At 35.2% G+C, this 26,071-nt stretch overlaps 1 protein-coding gene across 9 annotated transcripts; it reads left to right on the top strand.

The window, feature by feature from the left end:
• On the top strand, positions 1 to 26,047 carry LOC147065183 (uncharacterized). Of its 9 annotated transcripts, none has more exons than XM_085957299.1 (4): positions 1 to 64; positions 8,859 to 9,907; positions 21,683 to 21,823; positions 24,001 to 26,047. In XM_085957299.1, exons 2-4 carry the CDS (start codon positions 8,981 to 8,983, stop codon positions 24,730 to 24,732), a joined length of 1,800 nt encoding a protein of 599 aa, XP_085813425.1. In that variant the 5' UTR covers positions 1 to 64; positions 8,859 to 8,980; the 3' UTR covers positions 24,733 to 26,047. The 9 variants fall into 9 exon arrangements, with proteins under 9 accessions (XP_085813425.1, XP_085813417.1, XP_085813424.1 ...); XM_085957291.1 differs by having other exon boundaries at positions 1 to 100; XM_085957298.1 differs by having other exon boundaries at positions 1 to 100; positions 8,844 to 9,907.
• The last annotated feature ends 24 nt before the right edge of the window (positions 26,048 to 26,071 follow it).

Below are 26,071 nucleotides of genomic sequence, written 5' to 3'. Positions count from 1 at the left end.
AGTCATTTAGTGTCTCTCAATTCGTGTGGACGCGTTGTTTTACTTTGATTGGCAAAAAATATCAGTCAGTGTTGTTTTTCCAGTGCTACTTTCACAAAACGTAAACATTAAAATTGAAAGATAATAAATATCTCGTCTGCCAATAATAGAATTGTTCTAATGTCCCCAGGCGACTTTTTATAAGGAATTAAAAATAGAAACAGGAAGTTGAACTTTCTAGATTCGAAAACAGGTATTTTTGAGAAGAATACATATTTGTTTAACTAGATATTCGTTGACAAACTTGTTTTGGCTAATTTTCGTGAATAAATCAGCGAGGCTCGTGCGAAGTGGTTTAAAATAGAGTGCATTATTAACAAATCTTCTTCTTCGTGTGCCACATCACGCACCCCTGACGTTGGCGATTATCTATCTATTTTGGAGAATACGTTGTTTCTGTGCTATGTGGAAAAGTTCCTCGAATCTCCTATTTCTGGTCCAGTCTCGGAAGCTCCTCAGCCAAGAGACAGACATACATATCGTCAAAGTAATTTCTGGGGAAGTATTAACCGATGTGTGTGTCACATTAATTTCTCCGGTGGATTTTCTGTAGGGGTAACCTTAAAACGTTGGTACTGTTCGGTTAAAGTGGATACAGCGGAAAACGCATTTTGAAAATAGCCGATAAACTGGATTATTTGTTAGGTTAACCTAACCAAACCTAACCTAACCTTACCCAACCTAACCTAACCTAAACTAACCCAAACTAACAAATAATCCAATTTATCGGCTATTTTCAAAATGCGTTTTCCGCTGTATCCGCTTTAACCGAACAGTACCAAAACGTTAAATCAATATTTTTGTTTTGAGACTGAACATCTGGACCAGTGACGTTCCGTGGGGGTAGGCAGATTGAGCGTCGCTTGGGGGCGGCAAATCGAGGAGAAATAGCTACCTAAACTTAATAACGAAAATATCTTTCCATTAACTCATTTAATTCTAACACCGTGACTGGCGCGTTTGGAGTAGTTGGCCATTAAAAATAATTAACATGTTATTTAAATGTGGTAATTAAAATGTAATTAAAAGGTCAGCAGTGATTGTGTTAAAAATTCAGCTTACTGGTTGGAAACATAATGTATTAATTAACATAAAAAGTTTAAAAGGACTGTATTTTTTTTGTTGGGTTCGCGATGTCTAGTTTAATTCCGTTTCCGTTCGGCGTCCTTGGTGACCATAAACGACACGAGCAGATTTGTGAATAATTACAGTCTATATTTTCAATTTTGTTAGTAATGTATCCATTCAACACATTTCTTAGATATTTGAGTCATTGAAGGATGATAAAAAGTACTGGACAAGAATAAGGCGGCATTTTGGCGCTGCCTAGGGACGTCACTGATCTGGACCGCCGTGTAGAGATTTATCAACTTACATTTTACAAAGCTTGTTAACTACAATTCGCCCAACCCGTTAATTCCACGCTCTGGATTCAAAACACACCACACTATAATTGGAAAATAACCAAGGTTTGACACATCCGCGGAATTTTAACCCAATTCACCGATTCGGACGTATGATTTCTTCAGGAAATACGTTTTCTTCAATTACCCCCATAGTAATCACACGCCATGAAGTGCTGTACCTACACCCACATATCGATACCCCATTTCAATAAGGAAACAACTAAAAATTTCAAGGTTTTGAGTTAATAATGCCATTCGATGTAGAACGGTCTTTTCTGTACAATTCAACAAAAAACAAAAAAAATCTTCAATGCGTCAAAAAATCGAAAAACCATTTCTGAGATTAGGTAATCATTAATTCAGTTATATACTGGAATTTCTGGGTTATTTCCTTATTAAATTGCTGAATTCCACTAAACTAAATATAAAAAAACATATATTTTTCTCAAAATCAAAGGCTTTAAAATTAAAATGAGTGTTATCTTGGAACAAGGTTTTTTGAGCTTTTTTCCCCTATTGAAATATGGTAGGTACCTATCGATATTCTTTTTGTTTAATAACTATTTCCACTCAGTGGCGAAGGGTGGAGGTAGGCTGTTAAGATTTGACATAAATAGTGCACATTAAACTTTGTCAGTCATACGTATTTGTTTTTATTGAACTCATGGCTCTATTTACTACAGGACGTACGAAACTATAGCCTAGGGTCCGATAATTAATACAATTTGAAAACCATTAGGTACTTCTAAAATACAAAGATACATCTGCTTCCATGCAAATGAATTAAGCTATACAAAATTAAGTAGCTACGTCAATAAGATATACTATTAGTGAAATTAATTGTAAAAAAATATATCTACCATCGGAAAATATCTGAAGCCAACATATTCAGTTGTTATGGCAACCTAAAAATATCAATTCTACATGCCGAAACAATAGTACCTAATCGAAAGACGTGTAATATCGTACAACAAAATAATAAAAAATTGCAGTATTACATATTATGTAAAATACCGTTTTATTCAATTTATTTTTTTCTGGGAGGGGTCAATATATATTAGTCCAGTTTAAATCTGTCCGCTTCTACTTCAGATCTACTATATCTACATCAAAAAATATGTGGACTTTTGGTACATACCTACCTACTATAAATTCGTTATAATTATCTCAATTATTGGAAGGAGCTAAAATATGAAACTCGTATCTTTCTAAATAGTCTATAGCAGTGGTTTCCAAACTTTATGTTACTACGCCTCCCTTTAAAAAAATCTAATCTTGGCGCCACCCCCCTTTATTTCATTAAATAATACAGATACCTTTTTAAATAGTCAACAATGTACTAATACAAAAATGAAAAAAAAAATAAGAATAAAGAAGGTTTTACTAGGTACTTATTCTTTTCTTCTTTCGACCATGTCCGATCCTAATAGGATCATATGGGCCTCCAAGGAGTGGAGGTTTGTATTAACAGATTTTATTTTTACAAGAAATGGATGTCAGCCACTTGCTCAACCTATTAGGTCCATACTCTGACTCATACACAAATTGAAAAACAATATGTGTACTTGCCAGACCCAGGATTCGAACCTGGGACCCTCGACACTATAGACCGGCGCTTAAGCCACGCGGCTTAATTATATTATAATAAATAAATTATATTATATATTCATTTTTAAATTAATTTGTTTTACATGCGGTGAATGTGCTTGTTTATTAGCACAATCAATTTCAATAGTAGTCAATACAAATTCATCATCGTTCATTGACAAATCGATTCTATCATGTGCCCCACATCATGAAGCGGGCCCCCAGGTCTGGATCTTTGGTGGACCCACTTACCATTCGCTGAAGTTAGGGGCAGTATTGTGCTCTTATGTAGTGCTTCCTAAATTATACACGCAATCATCATATAATTTACTAAAAATAAATAAATAATATGAGTATCGAATACAAGCAAGGAGCCGGGATTGTCGGTGTTAAAAAAATCCCAGTAACGTCAGACATGGCGTGTGCAATTATTTTTCTCATTATTTGCCAGAGTTTGATACTCAGATATAGTTAAGTATTACTTTTTTTTAAGAAAATTTGTGATACGATAGTAATGATGCAATGAAATAACCTTGATGTAAAATTATTAACTCACTGACATCTCAGCAGCTGATGTGTAAGCATAAGTCATTATCTTATTTAGTCGTAACTACCTGACCCTGTAAACCCCGGTAGATCAACACATGAACAAGACTCATCAGTCATTAGCGTACGTTAAAACCACTTTTAAACAGTTTTGTGTTAAAAAGTGGCCCGAAGTAAGTAGATTCTGTAGGTTAACAAGGTAGGTACCAATTTATTCAATATCAAATAAAACATTTCCTTCTAAAATCAACATCGTTTATTATTGATACTTCCGTATTATACCTGCTACCTAGTGGTGGCGAACCTATGCTATGACACGCGAGATGATTTTGCATGGCACGCGTTTGAAAAGAAAAGAATACCTACAATAATAATAATGAATGACAGTTCGCATTGTATAAAATAATTACAAGATAAAAAGAACTTTTTATATACAACGTTTTAAAATTTTCCGTTGAATCATATAAACTTGACTTGACTAGTTAAACGATCAAAAAAAATTGTACTTGATAGAAATACTTACTGAATAAATTTAATATAGAATACTGAAATGTCATTTTGACATTACATATTCATTTCCACAGTAACGCAAGTATATATTAATAATTTCGTTGCTAGGACCCCAGACCCCTAGCCACCAATAATAGTGTTTTACTTTTTACGGATTTCTTCCGAAATAACTTTTCATACAAAACAGAATTAACTGAAAATGAATTCAATTCTACTTAAACATGGCTAAAAGTATAAAAAAAATCCATTGGCATCGTGTTCTGATATATTCTAAAAGTTTCAAATGTCTAGCTAGTCGGGAAGTTAGTTAAAAATCGATTGCAAGATTTGTACTGGATAAACAACCACCTGACAAACAAGAATACGACCTAATAAAAACGTTGTAAAATAGCAGGCACATACTCTTCAAGAATAAGCTTTATGTTTAATTTAAATATATGATTGCATAGATCAGTCCTGAGGTTTTATGCGACACATATAATATTATCGCACTAACCTCATCAGGCGGCGGGGGATGCCGCACCGCAAACCTCTAATTTTGATTGACTTACAATGCTTAAGACTACTGTAGCGGGAGAATGCCTCATCTGATCGAAGCAATTATGGTGTCAATTTGTACGTAAAGAACCAAACTAATAAATACATTAACAATCAATTTATTGTGCTATATTCTGTGAGAGGTATCTAGAATATCATCATAATTTTTTTGATAGGATTTTTAAAAACTTTTTTTTTCTCCACGAAAAACTGCTCGACACGTAAGACAGTCAAACAATAATATGTGGGAAATTTTGGCACGCGTACGTAAAAAGGTTCGCCAGCCCTGTAGCTAACCAATACAAGAAACGGGTATTTAATCACGAAACCACAATTGATTAAGTTTGTAAATTAAATTGTGGTCGGTATCTACCTAACAATAATTGTCCTAACTACCTCCTTGCCGATATCATTTTGCATTTGTATATTAATTATTAGTAACGACCTATATTTTTGCTAGTTACTTTTTTCAATTTATATAATCTTGAACGGGAAATTGCCGTTTTTAATTATTGTTAGAATACATTTATTGTATCAGACATCAAAATAATTGTGTGCTCTCTACGGTTAGCAGTGTAGGCACTGCTATGTTTTGATGTATAGGTACTTCATTGCTATCCGGATTTAACATCTGCAGTATGTATGTATAAACACTTATATTATTGTATTCGCAGTCGAATCTTGTTTCTCTCAAAATTTATGAACCGTACCACAGATAAAACTGGGGCAAATGTCTACGATCTTACGATGATTTTTCTGCAGTCTCTCAATATATTATTGACCATGGCTTTATAATAAGTACCATATTATAATTTTCACCAGTTGAAGTTTCTATAATATAATTGAATGGATTTGCTAATTACTTGATTCATTCTTTCTTCTTTTTTCTTTCAACCATGTCCGATCCTAATATGATCATATTATGGGCCTAAACAGAGTGGAGGTTTGTATTGACAGATTTTGTTTTTACGAGAAATGGATGTCAGCCACTTGCTCAACCTATTAGGTCCATACTCTGACTCATACACAAATTGAAAAACAATATGTGTACTTGTCAGGCCATGTTATAGCTAATTTTTTTTTTTATAAATTAGTAGGTCGTTCACACACATTGGGGGGGGGGGGGGGTTAGGGTCCAGCATATAAACGGGTTGGCCACACTCCTCACGGCATTCTACGACACGCTAGGTGCTAAACATAATCTGGGGCATCCGATGTTTGCTTTGATATTCCGATGCAGCATGTCTAAAAGACAAGACAGCGCGGACGACACAAACGGACACCGACGATCCTTATAATTATAACAGTTAAACAACGCGTATTCGATAACCACTTGTCGATGCGACAACTCGCAATAACTCGCAGGTGAACACCATTAGACTTATAACTGCAAGCGTTTATCGCTGGACTCAAAATGAGTGTCTGAGTATAGGGAATATACATGGAAACGTGCGGTATTCCGCCGTTGAACAGACGAGAAGATATACGTAGTAGGCGGAGTAAATGAGGATGTCGGCAGCTAGTAGATTTTCTTTACCCCGCCCCCTTAAAAGTTAATAAAACTATTTTAAAACTACAACATATCACCGGGCTTAATTGTAGTACTCCAACAGTAGTGTAGTAGTTAGTCGCAGTGAAATACTCACAGAAACACACAGGCTTGAAAAAATCATATACAATGTATAATACATGTCATGTAGTATTGTTATCTCGTCGAGTATCGAATCCAAAACCACTGTGTAAGATGCCAGTGCATAACGCATTAGACTACGAGTGGCTATTACAATTCCACAATCGATGGACTTTGCTGCAAATACTTTAATTTGTTAATCTATATAGGTACCTACACACTCTGGACTTTATCGTCTCACCTAAGCTTCTTTATTTTTATTCTTGGCATATTGTGCCATCGATGGACATATGGACACCATGCGTTATGCGGTGCCTCTAAGGCATAAAGCCCACCAAAGCGGTGCTCGGTGCGCTCTCTACGAAGTAGGCCCCCTCCCACCCGCGCATTACCCTTCACCTATGTAATAAGGGGCTCAAGGAGCACAAAATAATTATTATTATCAGCGTCTCTCATAACAAAGCAATAAAAATATTATTAAATTTCTCGGGGCTTGTAATAATTATTCACGATGACATCATTCTACCAGCGAAATATCGGACACGCAATAACTAAACAAAGAGTTCACTGTTATTAAATAATGCCTTCTCGCCCGTCTATCGACGACGCTTCCAGGAGCGTGATTTTGTTTGCCGTGTTCAATGAATGGACTACGTTGTGTTTTCGTTAATCCGTGCCACTGAGAAGCCACACAACGATGACTCATGGGGCGGGCGGGCACAATGCGTCGTCAAATCCAGTGTGCGCTGTCGTATTTGATTACGTTGTATTTTCGATGATTCACATAGAATATGCGCGAGCGCCCCGCAAGCCCGCTTTAGTGAACTTTATGCCTAAGAGTCCATGTCCTTCGTTAGCTTTATTGCATACCTATTCCCAGAGTATGTCAGCATCGTATGTATATATTATATAATATACAAACACTCTATGAATCGTATTTAGTGGCTTTCTAAGGTGCCGGCATCCGGATTGAAGAAAATGCAGTTCAGATTGATACAGTCTTTAGACATGCCCCCTAGCCAGATCCTTCGGAGACAGACTTTCCTCACCCCCATAAATGCACTGCATCATGTTTTCTTTTATATATAATAACAACACAGAGTTATTATGTGTCTACGTTCGAAAACCAGGCAGCCATTCACATCTTTAAATTCCACAATGGACAATTACTAGGTACCTACTAACTGACCTCCGGAGTAGGTTTCTATCTTAGTAGGTACATATTATATTATATTTAATATTGCACAATCAATAATGAATGAAAAATTAAGTACGTAGGTATAGTATGCAAGAATAATACTATAATAGGAATTTAATACCATACATGTAATGCTTATGGCTTATACCAATTAAAAACGAATCTGGCTATAAACAATATTCGTAACACCTACATTACCATTGCATCGCATTGTTACTATAAATAGGTACAATGTACCTACTAATTTACGTGTATTTACGGTAATACCTTTTTGTATTATGTTTAATTTTTCATTCAATGTTTTGGTGAGTATTTTTGGACTTTTTTGATCAAATCTTTTATAAAACGTCGAATTAACCTTAGGAGGCTCAATTAATGTTATAATATAGTAATACTTATCGGCATTAACGGCTAATGATATTAATATTTATATAGAAACAGTAGAGGCTGGCAAAACCCACGTCTTTCAATAAAAAAAATACAAAGTTAACTTAAATTATAATTATTTTTCACAAATTTATCGAAATCTTTGGTTTCTCAGAAAGCATTTTTAATTTTACTTATGTAGACAAGTGGTAAGGTACCTACACCTATTTTGAAGCGTGTCCGGAAACTTGTACGTACCTATACTGATCGGCTTAGAGATGAGACATTATTTTTACGAATTCGGCAGAACAATAGGTAGATCCAAATTAAAAACCTATCGAAAAACTCAAATTCACAATCAAAAGATCATGAAAAGCGCGCAAACAAACGTGGGTCTATCCAATTGTGAATTTGACTCTGTCAATAGGTTTCAAATTTGGAAATATCGCAAACATGTTTCAATACGTCATGTCCGGAAATTTGGACGTATGCAGTTCGCCGTATCACACTTCACCGTGAAATGTTGTATCGGAAATATATGGCCGTATATTAAAGACCGTCTAACCTATTTGGGTCGTATAGTACTGACATAAAATTCATGTCTAAATAAAATACGGTTCTTGTCGGTTTATACTTTACAGGAAGCGAGCAGGAAACAAATTTTGAAAATAGCCGATATACTGGATTATTTGTTAGGTTAGCTTAGATTTTCATTCTTGAATTCATGAATTTTGCCAAAATCAGCTATGAAAATCGAATTAATATTCATGTTGAATCCAATAAAATTGGAGACCGTATAGTATACGGTCTTCTCTTTCCGATAAAAAAACTCACGGCGAACTGTGCCACCGTGAAATGTTTTCATTGAAACAATTCCCATGTAACCATTTTTAAGTCAATTTACCTAAGCAGAAAACCACAAAATAATAATCGAAAAAATTCGACCGATTAAAGAAGAATAAAGACCTCGTTCCAAAATCTTTATTCTTATTAAATTGGATTATTATATATTAAGTATACATAGTGTATTTTATTACAGTTCCTAAAAAAGTCTTGCGATAAACATGAATGACTAAAGTAAAATAAATCATTTTGATGCCAAAAACTGACATAAAATATTAATAAAAAGTGAATTATTTAGTTTTAAAAAACAGTGATAAAATGCTACCATTAAAAATGGAGCGAAATAGTTTTATTTTATGTTTGTGGTCATCCATCGCCATGTTAATTGCGGTGTCTACTGCAACTCCCACATTCCTTTCCGGTGACACATTGAACAATGAATATGACTCCGTGACAGAGTCAGGATATACCACAGATCTTGAAGGAAAATATGCTATAGAGCAAGTAAAAACAAACAGTATAAATCCTAATTTACATCGAAGATATAAATTTAAATCGGTTGAGTATGAATGTGGAGTTATTGAAGATGACGTGAGGCAATCGCCTGATACAAAATATATCTGCAATTTTTATAATCATATCATGAAAACAAACAATGACTTCACGGAGATTAAAGACAGTTTAGAAAAATGCTACGGATTTCTATGCAGTTGGTACAAAGCTGCTTGCAATTCTGATGAAAATATGAAAACACACTTAGATTTAGAAAATCTTAAAGAGAGACAAGGAAAGTGTGCATGTATGCTTAAATTCTGGAAGAAATATTCTTGCGCTAAAGTATTCAACAATGGAGACGTTTTCGAAGAAGAAAATATCGAAAGTATTGATTCAGACGAACAAAATAAAAATGTAGAAGAAAAAACCAAAGAAGAATCAAACATTGATCTTGGGATGCTTAGAAAAAAACGCCAAGCGGACGATTCAATTACGTTCGGAGATCCAGAAGAAATAGCCACTGTACAAGCAAGTGTGAGTGACGTTATTCTGCAAAGATATAGTTCAGTCGAAAGGAACTGCTTCGCTGAAATGAAGATCCGGTTTGGTGGAGCGTGTCAGTCGCTGGCAATGAAGGGACCATGCGGCACAGGCCAGTGGTTGGTTCTGCAGAAGCCGTCTGGGCCGGAGCCCAGGGACAATACGCCGAGGCCTGTTTGCAAGACGAAACCCTGCACAGCGATGGATGAGGTAGGATAATATTATTTTCTTCTGTGTTATCTTGTACTCCAATTATTAGCACTATCATTATCGACGTTTCGGGCTTGATACAGAGGATAGAGCTAGAGCAAACCAATGAAAGTTATTTTATGTTTTATCATTTCCGCCTCTACAATGTGCTTGACACTATAATACAGTGGTATGATTCTAATTTTGAACAACAGGTTCGCTGTTTAATTTAACCAAACTAGTAAGCTGTATATTATGAGACCCAAGTGAAGGTTTCTTTACTTAAAATACTTCACTCTTCAAGAGTATTCACAAGAAACCCAAACCCACGATCAGTAACTCCAATATCTAAGAAATGTGTTCTATGGATACATTACTAATAACATATATCTACACGTGTCGTTTCTGGTCACCAAGGATGTCGAAAGTAGTAAACTAGACATCGCGAAACCGACAAAAAATTACAGTCCCGTTATGTTAATTAATACTTTTGGTTTTCGTTATTAGGTACTAAGTTTAGGTAGCTATTTCTATATATATCAAATGATTCTCTTCGATTTACCGCCTTTCGAGTAACTGCTGCCCCCAAGCGACACTCAATCTGCCTACCCCCATGGGACGTCACTGTCCACGTAAATTGATCGCTGCGGATAGTTGTGAAGGCCTAACTACGTAAACGAGCAATACATTTATTATCATCCCGAAATAGTGCATAGATACGCGAAAAATTGCATGGATGATTATTCTAGCTACAGAATTACTTTCCCTCATGGGCTATGTATGGGTTCAAGTCCCATTCAGTGTAAATATATGTATATTTTAATAGGTCGTTTATGATGCTTTACGAAAAATATATGTTAACGCACAGAACAGATTAATACGATAGAAATGCGAAAGCCAACAGTCATGATCCAAGTCTTTGAAGCCCACTTTCGGTTTATTACTTAATGACAGTCAGATCACAAAACGCAAGAAATACAAAGTGTCGAGTGTCCTCAAATGCGTTTCATTCACTTTATTAATAAAATTATTACGATATGGGCGTAACTATTGAAAATAACATATTATTTCTGATCCTAAGATCATATGGGCATCCAGAGAGAATATTATGTATGTTTTTAATAAGTATATATCTTCACGAGAAATGGATGTGAGCCATTTGCTCAATCTAATAGGTCCATAATCTGACTCAAACACAAATTGAAAAACAAAATTTGTGTTTGCCAGACCCATGATTCGAATCTGGGACCCACGATACTATAAGCCGACGCTTAAGCCGCTCGGCCATCGTGGGGCCATAAAGTTTACTTATCACTTCTCCACACTTGAGAATTATACCTCCTTACTTTCTCACCCAGAATGCAACCCGCTTTCTTTAGTTTTATGTTCATCGTACATATACGAGTATAAGTAAACTCGATAGTTGGGTACCTGAATTTTTCGTTCGCGCACAATAATCGCACGATCAATTATTCTCAAAACAAAGTTTATATGAACTACAGGCCTGTATATTATATGCTAAATCAGTACTTCTTAAACTGGGGAGCGCGGCCTCCTAAGGAGCCCTGGAGCGCCGCGAAATATTTCAGTATTTGAAGAAAAAAATCATAAAAACGTGATTAATATCTCGCATTATACAGAGCATCTTCTTTGCAATACAACTCGATGAATGTACTGATATTACAAACTACCCACAGTAAAGTTAATGGTTTTTATAAGATATCAGTATAATTGCCAAATTCATGACGATTTGCTTTTCTGCAGGGAACTTTTGGTGACACGCGACACCAAAAGGAATAGATGCACCATAATCTAGAAAATCATGATAAAAATATACCTATAATAATAATGGTACAGTTCGGTTATGAGGAATACAGCGGAAAACACATTTTGAAAATACCTGATATACTGGATTATTTGTTAGTTTGGGTTAGTTTAGGTTGGGTTAGGTTAGGTTAGTATATCGGCTATTTTCAAATTGTGTTTTCCGCTGTATTCCTCATAACCGATCTGTACCATAATAATTAATGGTAAATAAAGTACTGTTGGTCACTAAAGACTAAATTTTTGGGGGCGAACTTTGGATTTTTTTTCTGATTTCGGGGGCCGTGGTATAAAAAAGTTTGAGAAGCACTGTACTAAATGACTTGTGTGTTCGTAATCTGGTGTTTTTACCATGTATGGTGATTAGCCCTACGATGAACCCTCGTCCTTCATCCGGGCTTGGGACCGGCAGCAACCTAGGTGAATCCTATGGCTACAGGATAAAAATGAACCACGAGTTAGAAGAGTTAATAAAACATGAAACAGTGGTGAAATTCTGTCGATCCCAAAGACTAAGGTGGGCTGGACACGTTGAGAGAATGCCTGAGCACAGGACGCCAAAAATCCGAGTGGATCCCACAGTGGAAACGGTCTAGGGGCAGACCAAAGAAGAGGTGGGCTGACTGTATCGACGAGGACTGGAGAAAGATGGGGAGGGCTGGCGACTGGAGAGGAGCAGCCAGGGAAAGGAGCGTGTGGAGGACAATTGTCGAGGAGGCCAAATCCCGCCCCGGGATGTAGTGCCGAGAAAGAAGAGAAGAAGTACTAAATGACTCAATTGAATGAGTATAATAGCAAAGGACTCATAAATTGGCAGAGATCTGTAAAATTACTTAATTGTCGATGGAATTTTTCCCCAGATTGCTAACCATTATAAACACCAGCAAATAAATAACCATTGTTCAGAATTGATGTTATCTCTCTAATGACAATATAACCTGAAACGTATATTTGAAATAAAAATAATAGATTTTTATTAGATACATGATTTTTTAACAAAAAACTAGAATATTATATTTTTTAAAACATATTAATTGTTAATAAAGTACATTTAATATATTTTGGCACTCAAAATGTATTTTCCATACAACAGATCAATAAAACAGAAATGTAGAAGCTATCGCCATGGAGCAAGGTTTTGAAGCAGGGTAGAGTCTCCGTCACGTAACCTTGCCATTTGGAATAGATATAAACGTGAATAAGCCAATCGAGTGTTTGGAATTTACTAATACAATTATACGGCGTACGTGTGTAAACCAATCGAGTGCCCGGCTTTTACTAATACTAATACATTTATACAGTTGCGTATACGCACAAATCCTTGTCACTGTGTACAATGGCAAGGTTACGTGGAGGATAGTTTACTCAGTGACGTCCCTCGGCAAAGTGCCTTCTAAGCAACTAAATACTGTCCCCTTTCAATTTTACTTTCAAATTCGTTAGGTCAGGTAAATCTATCTACATAGGTGTATCTTAAATCAACAAATACCTACACAAAAAATCTACTGAGAATTATAGCAATTCCACGAAATCTACACTCAAACAGTTGTTATGGGTTGGAATTATTAAAAGATATTATTAATTATATTTAACGTTTTCCTTTATTTCCGATTTATAACACAAAATCACATAATATATTATTACTGAAGTTTTAATACAAGGTTGAATATTACTAGGTACACAATGCGTGTTTCTTGTGAGACGTCCGACTGAAGAGTGTTTTGTTATTCTGAAATACTTCTAGGAAGGAAACAATAAATATGATGCAAAAAAACTTAAGAAATGAACAAGATGCAACATGTTTCAGCCGGTCGAACCCACTGGCTGACTTACTAACGGTAAAAATTTGAATGGCACATAACACAGTAGTGGTTTTACGTAAAGGTCTGTAGCGCTGCCAGGTTTGGAGGCATCCTTGTGACAAAAAAATCCTGTGCGTATATTATTACAATGGTTATTTTTGCATGATTTTGAATGCTTCGATTATTTTTTAAACTAAGATGTTGACATTTCTAACTAAACGACCGGATCTGTTCTCAAAAGTTGCAATGTTTGTATTCGTTCCTTCATTCGTCGCCCTTTATAATACTCCGCTCATATGCAACGCATGACTTGCATATCCAAACGGGTCGTCACTGAGGGTACTTTATGACTGTTAGGATATAAAACCCAAGTAAAATAATCTATTGAATGCGCGTTATATTTTCGTGACACAGTTTAATACATATTATTATGATACAGTCCTAACTATTGAAAATATCATAATATTATACGTGTTTAAGTTTATCCAATATTTTTCCACACCCGAGATCCATGTCTGTTATTTAATTTTTTTTTTTAACATACTGTGGACATTACAAATTATAAGTTTAAGACGTTCACAACATGACATGAAACATATAAAAAGAAAACATAATATAAACATACAAAAGCAGTGAAAATACAATTATATATCTATAGAAGTTCAAAGAAGTACCTACACCCAGTTTGCTAAAGAGCAAATTTTGCTATTTCAAGAATTTTATAAAATAGCGTCCACCTAAACTCACCCTCACGCAAGTGGAATATATCAACACCCGAAGCAATTCGGTTGAATATAGTTATCTCCCTCCCAATTTGCATTACCAGTGGCAGGTTGGTTCTGCACCTTGGTAGAATAAGCAACTAATGGTCTCTATTTCTAAGATAGTTATAAGGGACACACAGGTCAACACTGCCCAGAATGGCAGAGTCCTCTTTTATACCTCATATGAGTCGAAAAAAATACGTAGCTAAATAAAGACCTCTTCTAAATTGCAGACTGCAGTATGTAAGCACACGTAGGAGAAAGTCAGTTGATTGTGTGTTTCCTGCGGGTCTATTCTATACACAAGGCTGCTTTCGATCCGCTACGGCAGCTAAATAGGGTAGGAAAGTATCGAGTTATTAACAATTACAATAATTTAGTTATAATTGTTACAATAAGTGCTATGTTTTAACAGCGCCTGTCTTGGCTATGATAAATTTTAGACCGAGATAGACAATTTTGACAGTTCAGACAGCTAACTTATTGTAATTGTTACAATAAGTGTTAATATTTCGATACTTTCCTACCCTATTTAGCTGCCGTAGTTGACCGAAAGCAGGCTTGTGTATAGAATAGACCCGCTGGTATTCCCCGACTAATAATAAATTCGGCCCTGATTAACTATTCACCTATGTTTTAGCATATAGGTACATTTTCTTTGTATTATAAATTCATAATGTTTACCTACCGACGTTTTTTTTTTTATTCTGGGTGGGTTACTTGATAAATAATATTCGTAATGTACCTATATAACGTTATCGTCAAATTATCGCAGGACGTGGTGAATCAAAATAACTTATAGGTACTTAATAAAGCAATGTTAATTGTGCAATTATTTGACCTATGAGCATGAATATTTAGTATGGTTGTGGTCAAAACGGTTTACCTACAGGGGGTTTCAAAGTAATTACACGATTTTCAAAATATTAATAAATCTAGGCAAACTTAATAATTCAATGCACCGATCGCAGGCCCGCCCCAACTGGTTCGGTCGCCCCTGTGCGAAATCCAAAAAGCCTCCCCCCTCTCCACTTACTATGAAAATTTTCAATAAAAATCGATTTTTTTTAAATTACTTGACCAGATAAGTATATTTTATGTATTGTACATATCCCCTTATTTAAAGTACTTAGGTGTTATGAATGGTATGGCGGCACTATCAATTAGTGTAGGTATTTGCAAACTAAAATAAGCATATGGATTGGTACGGGACTCAGCAAAAATTAGTCGATACACCTGTGTAAGGAATTACTTAACAACTACGATAAAACAGATCTTTCAATAATAGTTTTATGATAGTTTTGTGTTTTTTCGACTGGGAGAATATCATTGTAAAACGCGACTGTTAAGTTGTGATCAAATTGGGGTGCATGTCACGTCACTGTCACGCTGCCACGGTGACAAATTGAGTCTATGGTTTCGTCAATTTGCAAAATATTTTGAACGATCACCACCTCTCTAAATTCAATTATAGAGAGTGCCTACGTTGCGTACGTTAATGCGTACGTTAAAATTAATTACGGTATTACATCCATAGATAATATTTTGAACAGGACCCAACCTGCAGACCATAGATAAAATATATAGTGCCAACCACTAAAAACCAAAAACGTGATTTTGACATGATTCGAAACGGTGTAGACTTCTAGATAATTATAAAAAACGTCATGATGTGTCGATGCAGTGCGGTTCAACGTGAGACCTTGTTATGATGATTTCGGCAGATTTTGCCAACTGACAATGTTTGTTTAAAGGTACGGGATAGTACCATCAGTCTGGTAACATTTTAAACACCAAGAAAAACGACATTACACACTTTTTTCCTGTAGCGGCAGCTTACTATGACGTCACGTGATAGTCCGCGACATGCACCATAATATATTTCGCGCTTAACTAACTTTTAAACATGTTATTATATCATCATCAGCAGCAGGGAACAGTCCACTGCTGGATGAAGGCTTACCGTAGCTCCTTCGACTCTTCTCGGTCTATAGTTCTACGCTGCCACGTACATCCACTGAACTTTATGAGTTTATCTATTCAGTTTGTGCATGTTGGGTATATATTAGTAATTCGATACGTACTATTTAAATTTTATAATGACAACAGAATACGGGTAAACTTATAATAGTACTACAGTGCGGGTAATATTAATATTTATATGTAGTTATAGGCAGGTACGTGTATACATATAAATTTAGGTAAGTACCTTCTAGATATATCACGTAATTTTTGTTACTGCTCCGGGCGTTAAAATACCTTGCTATGCTCCTGATTAAGTGTACAAAGGCGAAAGAAGCAAAAGGAAAACACAAAAGGTGACAAGTTCAAATACCAAAAACAAAAAAGGTCCTCTAACATTGGTATTAAGAATTTGATATGGTTTCAAAAAATTTTCAATAAGTACTTATATTTTCAAGGAATATAGTAATATACAATGAGATTATTTTTATTGACATTTAAAATACAATCTGTTGACAAAATGACCTTTTCAACCACAATAATACAATTATTTTTGTATTTCTCTTTAATTATGTCAATATATTGATGTCATAAGTATTGTCTAAATATAGAAAATACACAATTAAGTGGAATTTTTAAGTTTTTCGTGAATTACACATAGGAACAACAAATTTATAATGATAATTACTTCCAAGTAGAGAAACATGACAGCCCGATATTTCAACACACTGATTTGTTATTACGAGGGTGGGTCAATAATTCCTTAGAAAAAAGCATTAAAGCAGTTTTTATTTTTGTATTTTTTTTTTATTTCTCAACATAATCTCCTTGGAGCTCAATACACTTGGTTAGACGTTTCTCAATATTTTTTAAACCGTCAGAAAAATAAGCTTTCGGAAGGTCCTCAAAATAAGCATTTGTCCGATCGATGACTTCTTCATTTGAAAAAAAACGTTGTCCACTTAGCCATTTTTTTAAGTTTGGGAAAAGGAAAAAGTCACTGGGGGCTAAATCTGGCGAATACGGTGGGTGGTCGACCAATTCGAACCTCAATTCTTCAATTTTAGCCATTGATCGTAAACATGTGTGAACACGGGCATTGTCCTGATGAAAGAGGATTTTTTTCCTGTTTAAATGAGGCCGTTTTTCTTCAATTTTGTTTTTTAGCTGGTCCAATAAAGATGCATAATAATCCCCTGTTATTTTTTTTCCTTTTTCCAAATAGTCAACGAAAATAATTTCACGTGCATCCCAAAATACAGTAGCCATAACCTTACCAGCTGATTTTACGGTTTTCGCCTTCTTTGGACATGGTTTGCCTTCGCAATCCACTGCTTTGACTGTTCTTTCGTCTCGGGAGTATAGTGGTGTATCCATGTTTCATCTACAGTCACAAAGCGACGAAAAAATTCATCCGGATTGCGTTGCATGAGCGACAAAAGGGCTTTAGAGGCCACCACCCTATTGCGTTTATTGTCGACTGTGAGCAAACGCGGCACCCATCTTGCAGAAATATTTTTCATGCCCAATTTGTCATGTAAAATAGAAATGACGCTATCTTTTGAGATCCCTGTAACCTCAATTATCTCACTCAACTTTAATCTTCGGTCACTTAACACCATATCGTGGATTTTATTGATCATTTCTGGTGTAGTCACCTCTACAGGACGTCCTAAGCGTGGTTCATCCTTTGTTGATGTACGACCATGTTTAAATTCATTTAACCAGTTATAAATAGTTGCAAGTGAAGGAGCAGATATGCCGTGAACTAAATCCAACTCATTTTTTATTTCCTTTGCTGTTAACCCTTTTATATTAAAATGTTTAATAACAGCTCTAAACTCAATTTTCTCCATTTTCCACAAGCAAATTTTTTTTTTAAATGTACGAGAAACACACAACAACCCGACCAATCTGATTGAAACTTCGCAGCATACTGAATCGGTAGTGCCGCTGCATGAAAACAAACCGCTTACAGTACTAGTCGCGCCACCTGTCGGCTTTTCTAAGGACTTATTGACCCACCCTCGTATGTATAATTGTAGATTATAATATTATATGAAGCATTTCAAAACTAAATGTGACCGCGTGTGATGTGATCATAACTTAAAACCATAATGCTTATAATAATTGATTCACATCTCACTTATCGTATACCTAGTACCATGGCCCCCATGCTAGGATCTTTGGCGGGCCTCCCTACCTATCACTATATAAAGATAAAGCCAGTGTGACACAGTATGGACAATTATGGAGTTGTCGAGTATCGATACACAATTAAAAATTGTATCATACAACCACATAATTTTAAATAATAACATTATAGTAGAAAAATAGCTCCGCAGGTGACTTTTTTGATTGAATTTGTGATGTGTGTTTATATCACTTATCTGGTCGACTCGCCAAGTCAGGCCCTCAGGCTAGAGCCCTGTCAGCCCCCCTTTGTGGGGGCCATGCCTAGTACGGTTGTGATTTTGCTACACAACCCATGTTATATCTGTTGGTGAACATAGAAACTGTATAAACACTTATGAAGTTTGTTCATTGGCTATAAAAAAATTCCACATTTGAAAACACTTGTAGGTAGGAAACCGATTTGTTTCTGTGCCTACCTACTATTTTAACTTTGCATAATAGATTAGCTATTGATGAACCTAAGGTTATCTACGAGGTCAAGCTACAAATCGCATTTTTACGCATAGGTATAAATGTCATGACGTGATAGCAAAATTGCAGTAACATAATATTAATATAATAAGATTTTAGTTGCGTATTATGAATGAAAATATAAATATAATAATGAAATGTGAATATAAAAAAATATATGGATACTGCTTTTATTTTTTGAATTAAAACATGGTGGAGAGATTAGGTTGATTTTTGCCATTTTGGTTGATAAACCTATTGTATAACTTTAAACTTGTAAAGGCCTAATTACACCAGTAGACTAGCAGACTCAACCAGATTCAACAATCATCGTGAGCAATCGTCAACTTTAACTAGCAATTAACACAGAACGATTCAGCTACCAAATTACGATACAATTAAAAATACCCGAATTACGAAGCATATACGTAAAATTATAATAGAATCTAGTTCCAATTATAATTCAATTAAAATTAACCTTCGAGGCATCTTAACTAGATGTCACTGTAATTATAATAATTATATATTAATGAAAAATTCTAAAAACCGATGTTTTACAGCAATTATAAGTAAACCATAAAATATCTATTCTTCAGTCTTCCCTCATATTATGTTAATACTTTAAATGCGAATGAAAACTATTGGAAATAACATTTAGACAAGTAATGAGTCGCTGATTGTACTTACCTACTAGGATATTATTTTTGTTCTCTATTATTATTAATGAATAAAGTCTGGCAGCATTCATTATGTAAACGTCAAATTTGTGTTGTTATGTCAAACGCAAGACAGTCCACGGTACATGCGGCCATACTCGGAGGCTGAAGGTTAATTCGGAAATTCTCGTACATTCTCGGTAATCTTCGACACAATCAACGGGTGAATTGTGCCCAAAAATAGGAATTGTTCCAATTCGGTGATGACTCCAAGGAATGACTCAAAAGTGACTTTTCACGATCGAGGTCGATTGTGGCAGACAGTTGGGCCAGCTGATCGGCCTATGTAATTTGAGCTTTAGAATAATCGAAAGTTACAAAAACATAACATGACTTATTGTAATGAGAAGAGTTTATATCAAACTCGAGCACGGTCAATTTGAATTGAGAGATTGTTTGGCGTGCTAGTTTAAGGGGGGACATGCTCGTCGAAGGTCAAAATTGAGTTTTTATTGTATTTTCAAACCATGATCCTGGACACTCCTTAAACGTTGTAGATAATCTATTTAAATAATTTTGAAGCCTTATTATCCCTTATAGTTATTTTAAACATTTGATTAATAAATGTAAAAAATCTTAACACCACTGCACAGTTATGTACCGAAATATGACTATATTCTAAAACATTAGAGCGAGAGGTTTAAAAGAATACTATTTTATGTAACAAAAATACTTTATGCAGTCATCAAATGTTTAAAATAACTATAAAGGATAATAAGGCTTCAAAATTATATAAATAGATTATCTACAACGTTTAAGGAGTGTCCAGGGTCATGGTTTGAAAATACAATAAAAACTCAATTTTGACCTACGACGAGCACGTGGGCCGTTAAGCGTTTATTGTAGGACTATCTGACAGTTACCTTCAGTCAGTTCAGCCGATAACATGACACTGACTGAACATAACATGAAACTGTAAAAAAAATACCATTTTGTGCTATACAAATATGCAAAGACAGTTTTATGAAGGTAAAAAAAACTGATAGGATTTGTTACTAAGTGGATGTAAGACAAACAATATTAATTCTATATTTAATTTGATATATACTCAGTTGAATGATCGGACGTTTTTTGTATACTGAGTCAATCTGTGAGCTAAGCAGTGAATGGCTTTTATTATGAACTGGTTGAATCCAATGTCCAATAATGTAAGCTGCGGAATAGAACAAGGTCAAGTTTCCTGCCCCAATGCACAAGCTCAATCCATCTGTATTACTATTTAATCTATGGTCAAACTTTTAAATATGTTTACCAATTGCATTTGGAGAGCGTTTATATAAAAACAGTCGAACTTGGTTATTACTAGGAAGATGGGACCGATTGAATTTGCTCGTTATAAGCATTACTCGTTATATTGTTATATAAAATTTTTCGCGCCACATTCTATTTAAGCATAGAACATAAAAACTCTGAAAACCATCGTAAAAAACCCGGAAACAAGCATGGCATCCATAAACTACAAAAGAAGTTGTTTATTGTAATGAAGTGCTGAGCCGCCGGCGCTGGTAGGTACCTAGTGACTTCACAAAGCTTGGATTGTTTACATGCAATTTCAAACATATGCGTGGATACTTTTTCAATGTTGTCGGCGAAAACACCATTAAGGTACTTAGACACTTAACTAGTGTCATAAACGTAATGCGATCCCGGCGGCATCGGTCTAGTTAACTGTCCGGTCAGATTTTATTGCTTAGGGTTGAAAATGTTGTTTTTAATCGATCGACACATTAACAGTTTTACTCGGTATATCCGAGGAGTAGCTCGTTCATAAACTAAATCATAAACTAAAATGTCAACAAATGTTTCCTCATTACATCTGAGATCTCGCTATTTCCGTGATCGTAATAACCAAGTTCGACTGTACATTAAATAATTATCAAACTATCATATTATTTTACTAAGTGAGACTATTGTGTTTTAAAAAAAGTTATTGTTAAAAATGTTATTTTAACATCTACCGCTCAGGAGCGAAAGTAGTAATTTACATATTTCTTATGTACCTATTCTGCATCCTATTTTTTCCAAACTCCGGCAGATGTGTGTATGGTCACCAATCTTATAGTTACATGAATGAATTTGCAGGTGTGGTGGCCAATGCTGGGACGATGCATCAAGAAAACAATGGCCAAATCGATGGGGTGCGAAGGCGAACAGTATAAGATTGGAGTGGATCTATTCGGAGACGGAGTTTGCCAGTGTACGCCAGGATACGGAATGCTAAAGGTAATAAATAAAATGGCAACATTAATCATTAGTAATAGCATCATCGGAAGAAAAATTCTTCAGAGAACCTTTGGGTGCGGTCCTAGTTATCAGGAATGACAACAATTGCAGGAAAAAATGAATTTTACAGCTCTAGTGCGGTTAAATCAATTGGGATTAAGATTTAAAGACTGTACTGGCTAGCGCTAGATCATATTTACGCTATAAAAGTCCTCGATCTGATCAAGAGTGTAATAGCCCGTTTACACATGCACAGATTTACTACTGGCAGTACGTATTATCGTGGCCATAACAAGAAAATGCAAGTATAAACACATTATCGTACAAGTTGCAAGTCTGCATGCATGGTTTAAAAATATTCAGCGGCATCTGAATTTTCACGAGATAGTTGCAACTTGCACTATATTTGCGCATGCACCGTAGAAATATAGTGGCAAACCTAAGGGAAACAATACAAACTACCGACTTTCACAACCTGTCCGAACCGATCAAATTGCAGCAAATAATAGCAACAAACACGTATACCCAGTTTACATGTACATAGATTTACTGCTGACAGTACGTATTGTCGCGGCCATAATAAAAAAATGCATGTGTAAACATGTATTATTGTCCAAGTTGCAAGATTGCATGCATGAATCAAAAGAGTTCAGAAGCTTCTGTATTTTCACACAACAGTTGGTATTTGTATGATGTCTGTACCTGCGCAGTTTAACGATAGTGGCGAACCTGCCGGAAAAAAACGAACTACTCCGCGCAGACCCATTTTGTGGTTAACTGATTGTCACGACCTGTCAAATAGTACCATAAAATGACAACATCACGTCTCGCTTACTCTTGAAGAATATGATTGTCGAGACAGTCAGCACTTTTACGTGTAAACAGTTATTATCGCGATAGTTTAAAATACACACTATTTGTGTAAGTAAATCCATGTACGTGTACAGGTGCTATTATGCTTGAAGAATGAGATTGTCGAGACAGTCAGCGCTTTTGTGTGTAAATAGTTATAGTTGCAATAAATTAATTTACACGCTATTGTTGGCAGTAGATCCATGCACGTGTACAGGCGCTTTAATCACAATGTATCATGTTATCAATGTTATCAATTCAACTCTTGGTTGAAAGACATTAATTAAAATACAAGGCAGCATAATATTATAGTCGTCATATTATAATCATGACTGGTTTCATCTGCTTAGATTTACATTTTCAATTAATAAAAAAAATGTTTTTTAGTTGTTTATAACAATAATTAATTTATCAAGATAATTATAACATAAGTATACAATATTCCAATAATAGCATGTGTTCAATTACAATAAATTACGGGAAGATCGATATTTTAAACATGACACTGTTTTCGATCATAAAAAGGAACGGTGACGATCATGTATTGTAACTGAATCAAGTGTAAATATTGACTTTGCGAAAGACACCATAGTAAGCTTAACTTGACGACTTTAACTTTGCATTACGCCCTAAATACTAATCTACTAGGCTTAAAAAATAATGTTTTTATAAACATTTTTACTGTCTCACTTCTGTATCTACTATGTATTACAAAATGTAACCAATATCCCAACATACGTATCCTTGGATATATTAACGTAGGTACATGATTACCATATCAACAACATAAACAAGAAATAATTACTGATGTTATGCATGGGAGAATTTCAACAAAAGTTCAACAATATGCGGTATTGTCATTTATCTACTGTTGGGTAAACACCTTATATAATATCATGCACTCAGATAGATTTGTTTCATTGATCAGATTGCAAAATGCAAAGAACAATTGTATTGAATTTACTATTAGTGCTAATTGCTTTTAGACATTATTACATACAGATTGTTAATAATGAACAATATAAATGGAAACATCTGTTTATTTACATACAATACTTTTATTACTGATAAGATCAACATCCAAGTAACAAAAATGTTACCCGATCAACAGCGTGTTTAATTTGCCGTTACTCTACAACTCAAAATCGTTAATGTCTATTTCTGTAAAACTGATTTTGATATGCCTCATGAGTACTGACTTTGCCAAGACTGTCTTCATGGTACGTTTAAAGAGCAGGAATGATTTAAAATGAAACATTCTACTTGTAATTAAACAATATCATTAAGAACTAAATACTACTAAATACTTGTTTTCTAATTTTCAGAATGATAACGGCTGCTACATGTATTACCAACAAGGCCCTTGCGATTTCAGTCAAGTAGTCACGTATGATAGAGCAACAGGTTTCGCTGTATGTACGGCAGATCTGTGTGCCAAGGAAAATAATGAATCTGCAGACAGAAGTAAGAGGTCTAATGAAGATAATGACGGAACTTCAGAGGGCAACGGTAATCACCACGTTTCTCATTATGGCAACACGGCAATTAAAAAACAACAAATCGATGCTGAAAAGTACAATTTATTGGGATTAAACCGAGATAAGAGAGAGAATTTGATAGACGCTGTCGGGTTATATGATAAAGATTTAATGAAGATCGTACCGAATGAATATCACAGTGAAGGCGTACATAAAACACACGCTTCTGTGAGTAATGAAAGAATAAGGATTCGACGACAGGCGGACAGCGGGTTCAATTATGACTCTAGCAAGAAGTTATTTGCTCCGACGAACGGGAACGGAACTTGTTATAAACTCGGTTCGTCGTGCGAATCGGTGGGACCCAATTCGCGGTTCGTTATTAACAGTGACACACGCTTGCCGAGTTGTAGCAAGAATTTACAACTGCATTTGATAGATGGCGCTCCAAAGTGCAAGGCTGATGAAAACAACATGTGTCGGGACGTGGTGCAAGTGAAACAAGAGAGTGATTTGGACTTTTACTTGCATATGATGAACCAAATGAAAAGTAAAAGAGACACTCGTCGACAGGGTTAAGATATATATAATTTAGTTCCCATTGATTAATTTTTTTAAATGCAGTCATAACTAGATTTTACAAGTTTGTAAATAAATTTCAATGATATTCTTCTTGTTGTTTCTCAGGAAAATATATCACGTACAAAATGTCTATCCACATTAGAGTGAACTATAAATCAGTCTGCATAACAAATGCAATAGGACTGATTACAAAATTTGATGTAAATCCTAGAATGTGGATGGATGGGTGTTGTAAATGATTTAAAATATATTACTTTTGATAAAATGGCATAATATCTACTGTGAAAATTACAACCAGAAATGAAAAAAATAGGTACTAATAGATTTATTTTAATGAATAAATGAGAGGGTTTATTGTGATAATAAATAGGAATCAGATAATTGAAAAGAAATGCTTAGATTTAGATATTGCTGAGCGTTGCAAGTTTTATTTTCTTAAGTTATTATATAATTTTAATAAAAAAACTTGAAATAAAAAGTCTCTGTTTATTACATTATTATAATCGAAAATGAATACAGCGAATCCCTGATTTTAAATGTCCGGAATTCATGTTTTCCCACTATTTGCGTGTACTGCAGTCCCCTTTTTTAAACACATTTAATACTGGGTTTTATGTTTTTATTTCTTGCAATTTACGTTTGAAATATTGACAATTTAAATAAAACTATTAAAATTAAAAATTCAATTTATTTTGACACAGCAATCATTGAAATGAATATTAAGGTGCACAGCCATGGATGCGTTTATGTTTATAGGCACATGCACATGGTATTACACACGCTATTTTACTTGCATTGATGACGTACAAGACGAAACCTTCAGTAATGTGCCGGCTGGACTACAGCGACATGCCTGCACGGTATAGTGACTTGCCTGCGGGTATAGTTTGTCCAAAAAATACGGAACACTACAGCGCTTTTCGGTTTGCGCGAGTTACAGTTTTCGCGTCCATTCACACACGGGCTTCCCGATACACAGTTTGCGCAGGACAGGTAAGCTTGTTGTAAAGCATGAGCGTCTAGCCGGCGCTTTAATAAAATTTATAATATTGAAAGAGTTTTATATAACCAACCCAAAAAATCCCCACCCACGTGGTCGCTGGGCTTGAGCGTTGGACTATCACGCCGTGGGTCTCAGGTTCGAATCCTGGGTCTGGCAAGCACACATATTGTTTTTCAATTTGTGTATGAGTCAGGGTATGGACCTAATAGGTTGAGCAAGTGGCTGACATCCATTTCTCGTAAAAAACAAAATCTGTTAATACAAACTTCTACTCTGTGGAGGCCCATTTGATCCTATTAGGATCGGACATGGTCGAAAAAAAAAAAAAAACCC

This window comes from Rhyacophila brunnea, unplaced genomic scaffold (genome assembly GCF_057557595.1).
Source record: "Rhyacophila brunnea isolate RB1 unplaced genomic scaffold, BYU_Rbru_1.0 scaffold_6, whole genome shotgun sequence".
Classification (NCBI taxonomy): Eukaryota; Metazoa; Arthropoda; class Insecta; order Trichoptera; family Rhyacophilidae; genus Rhyacophila; species Rhyacophila brunnea.
This window is presented reverse-complemented; position numbering and strand designations above follow the sequence as displayed.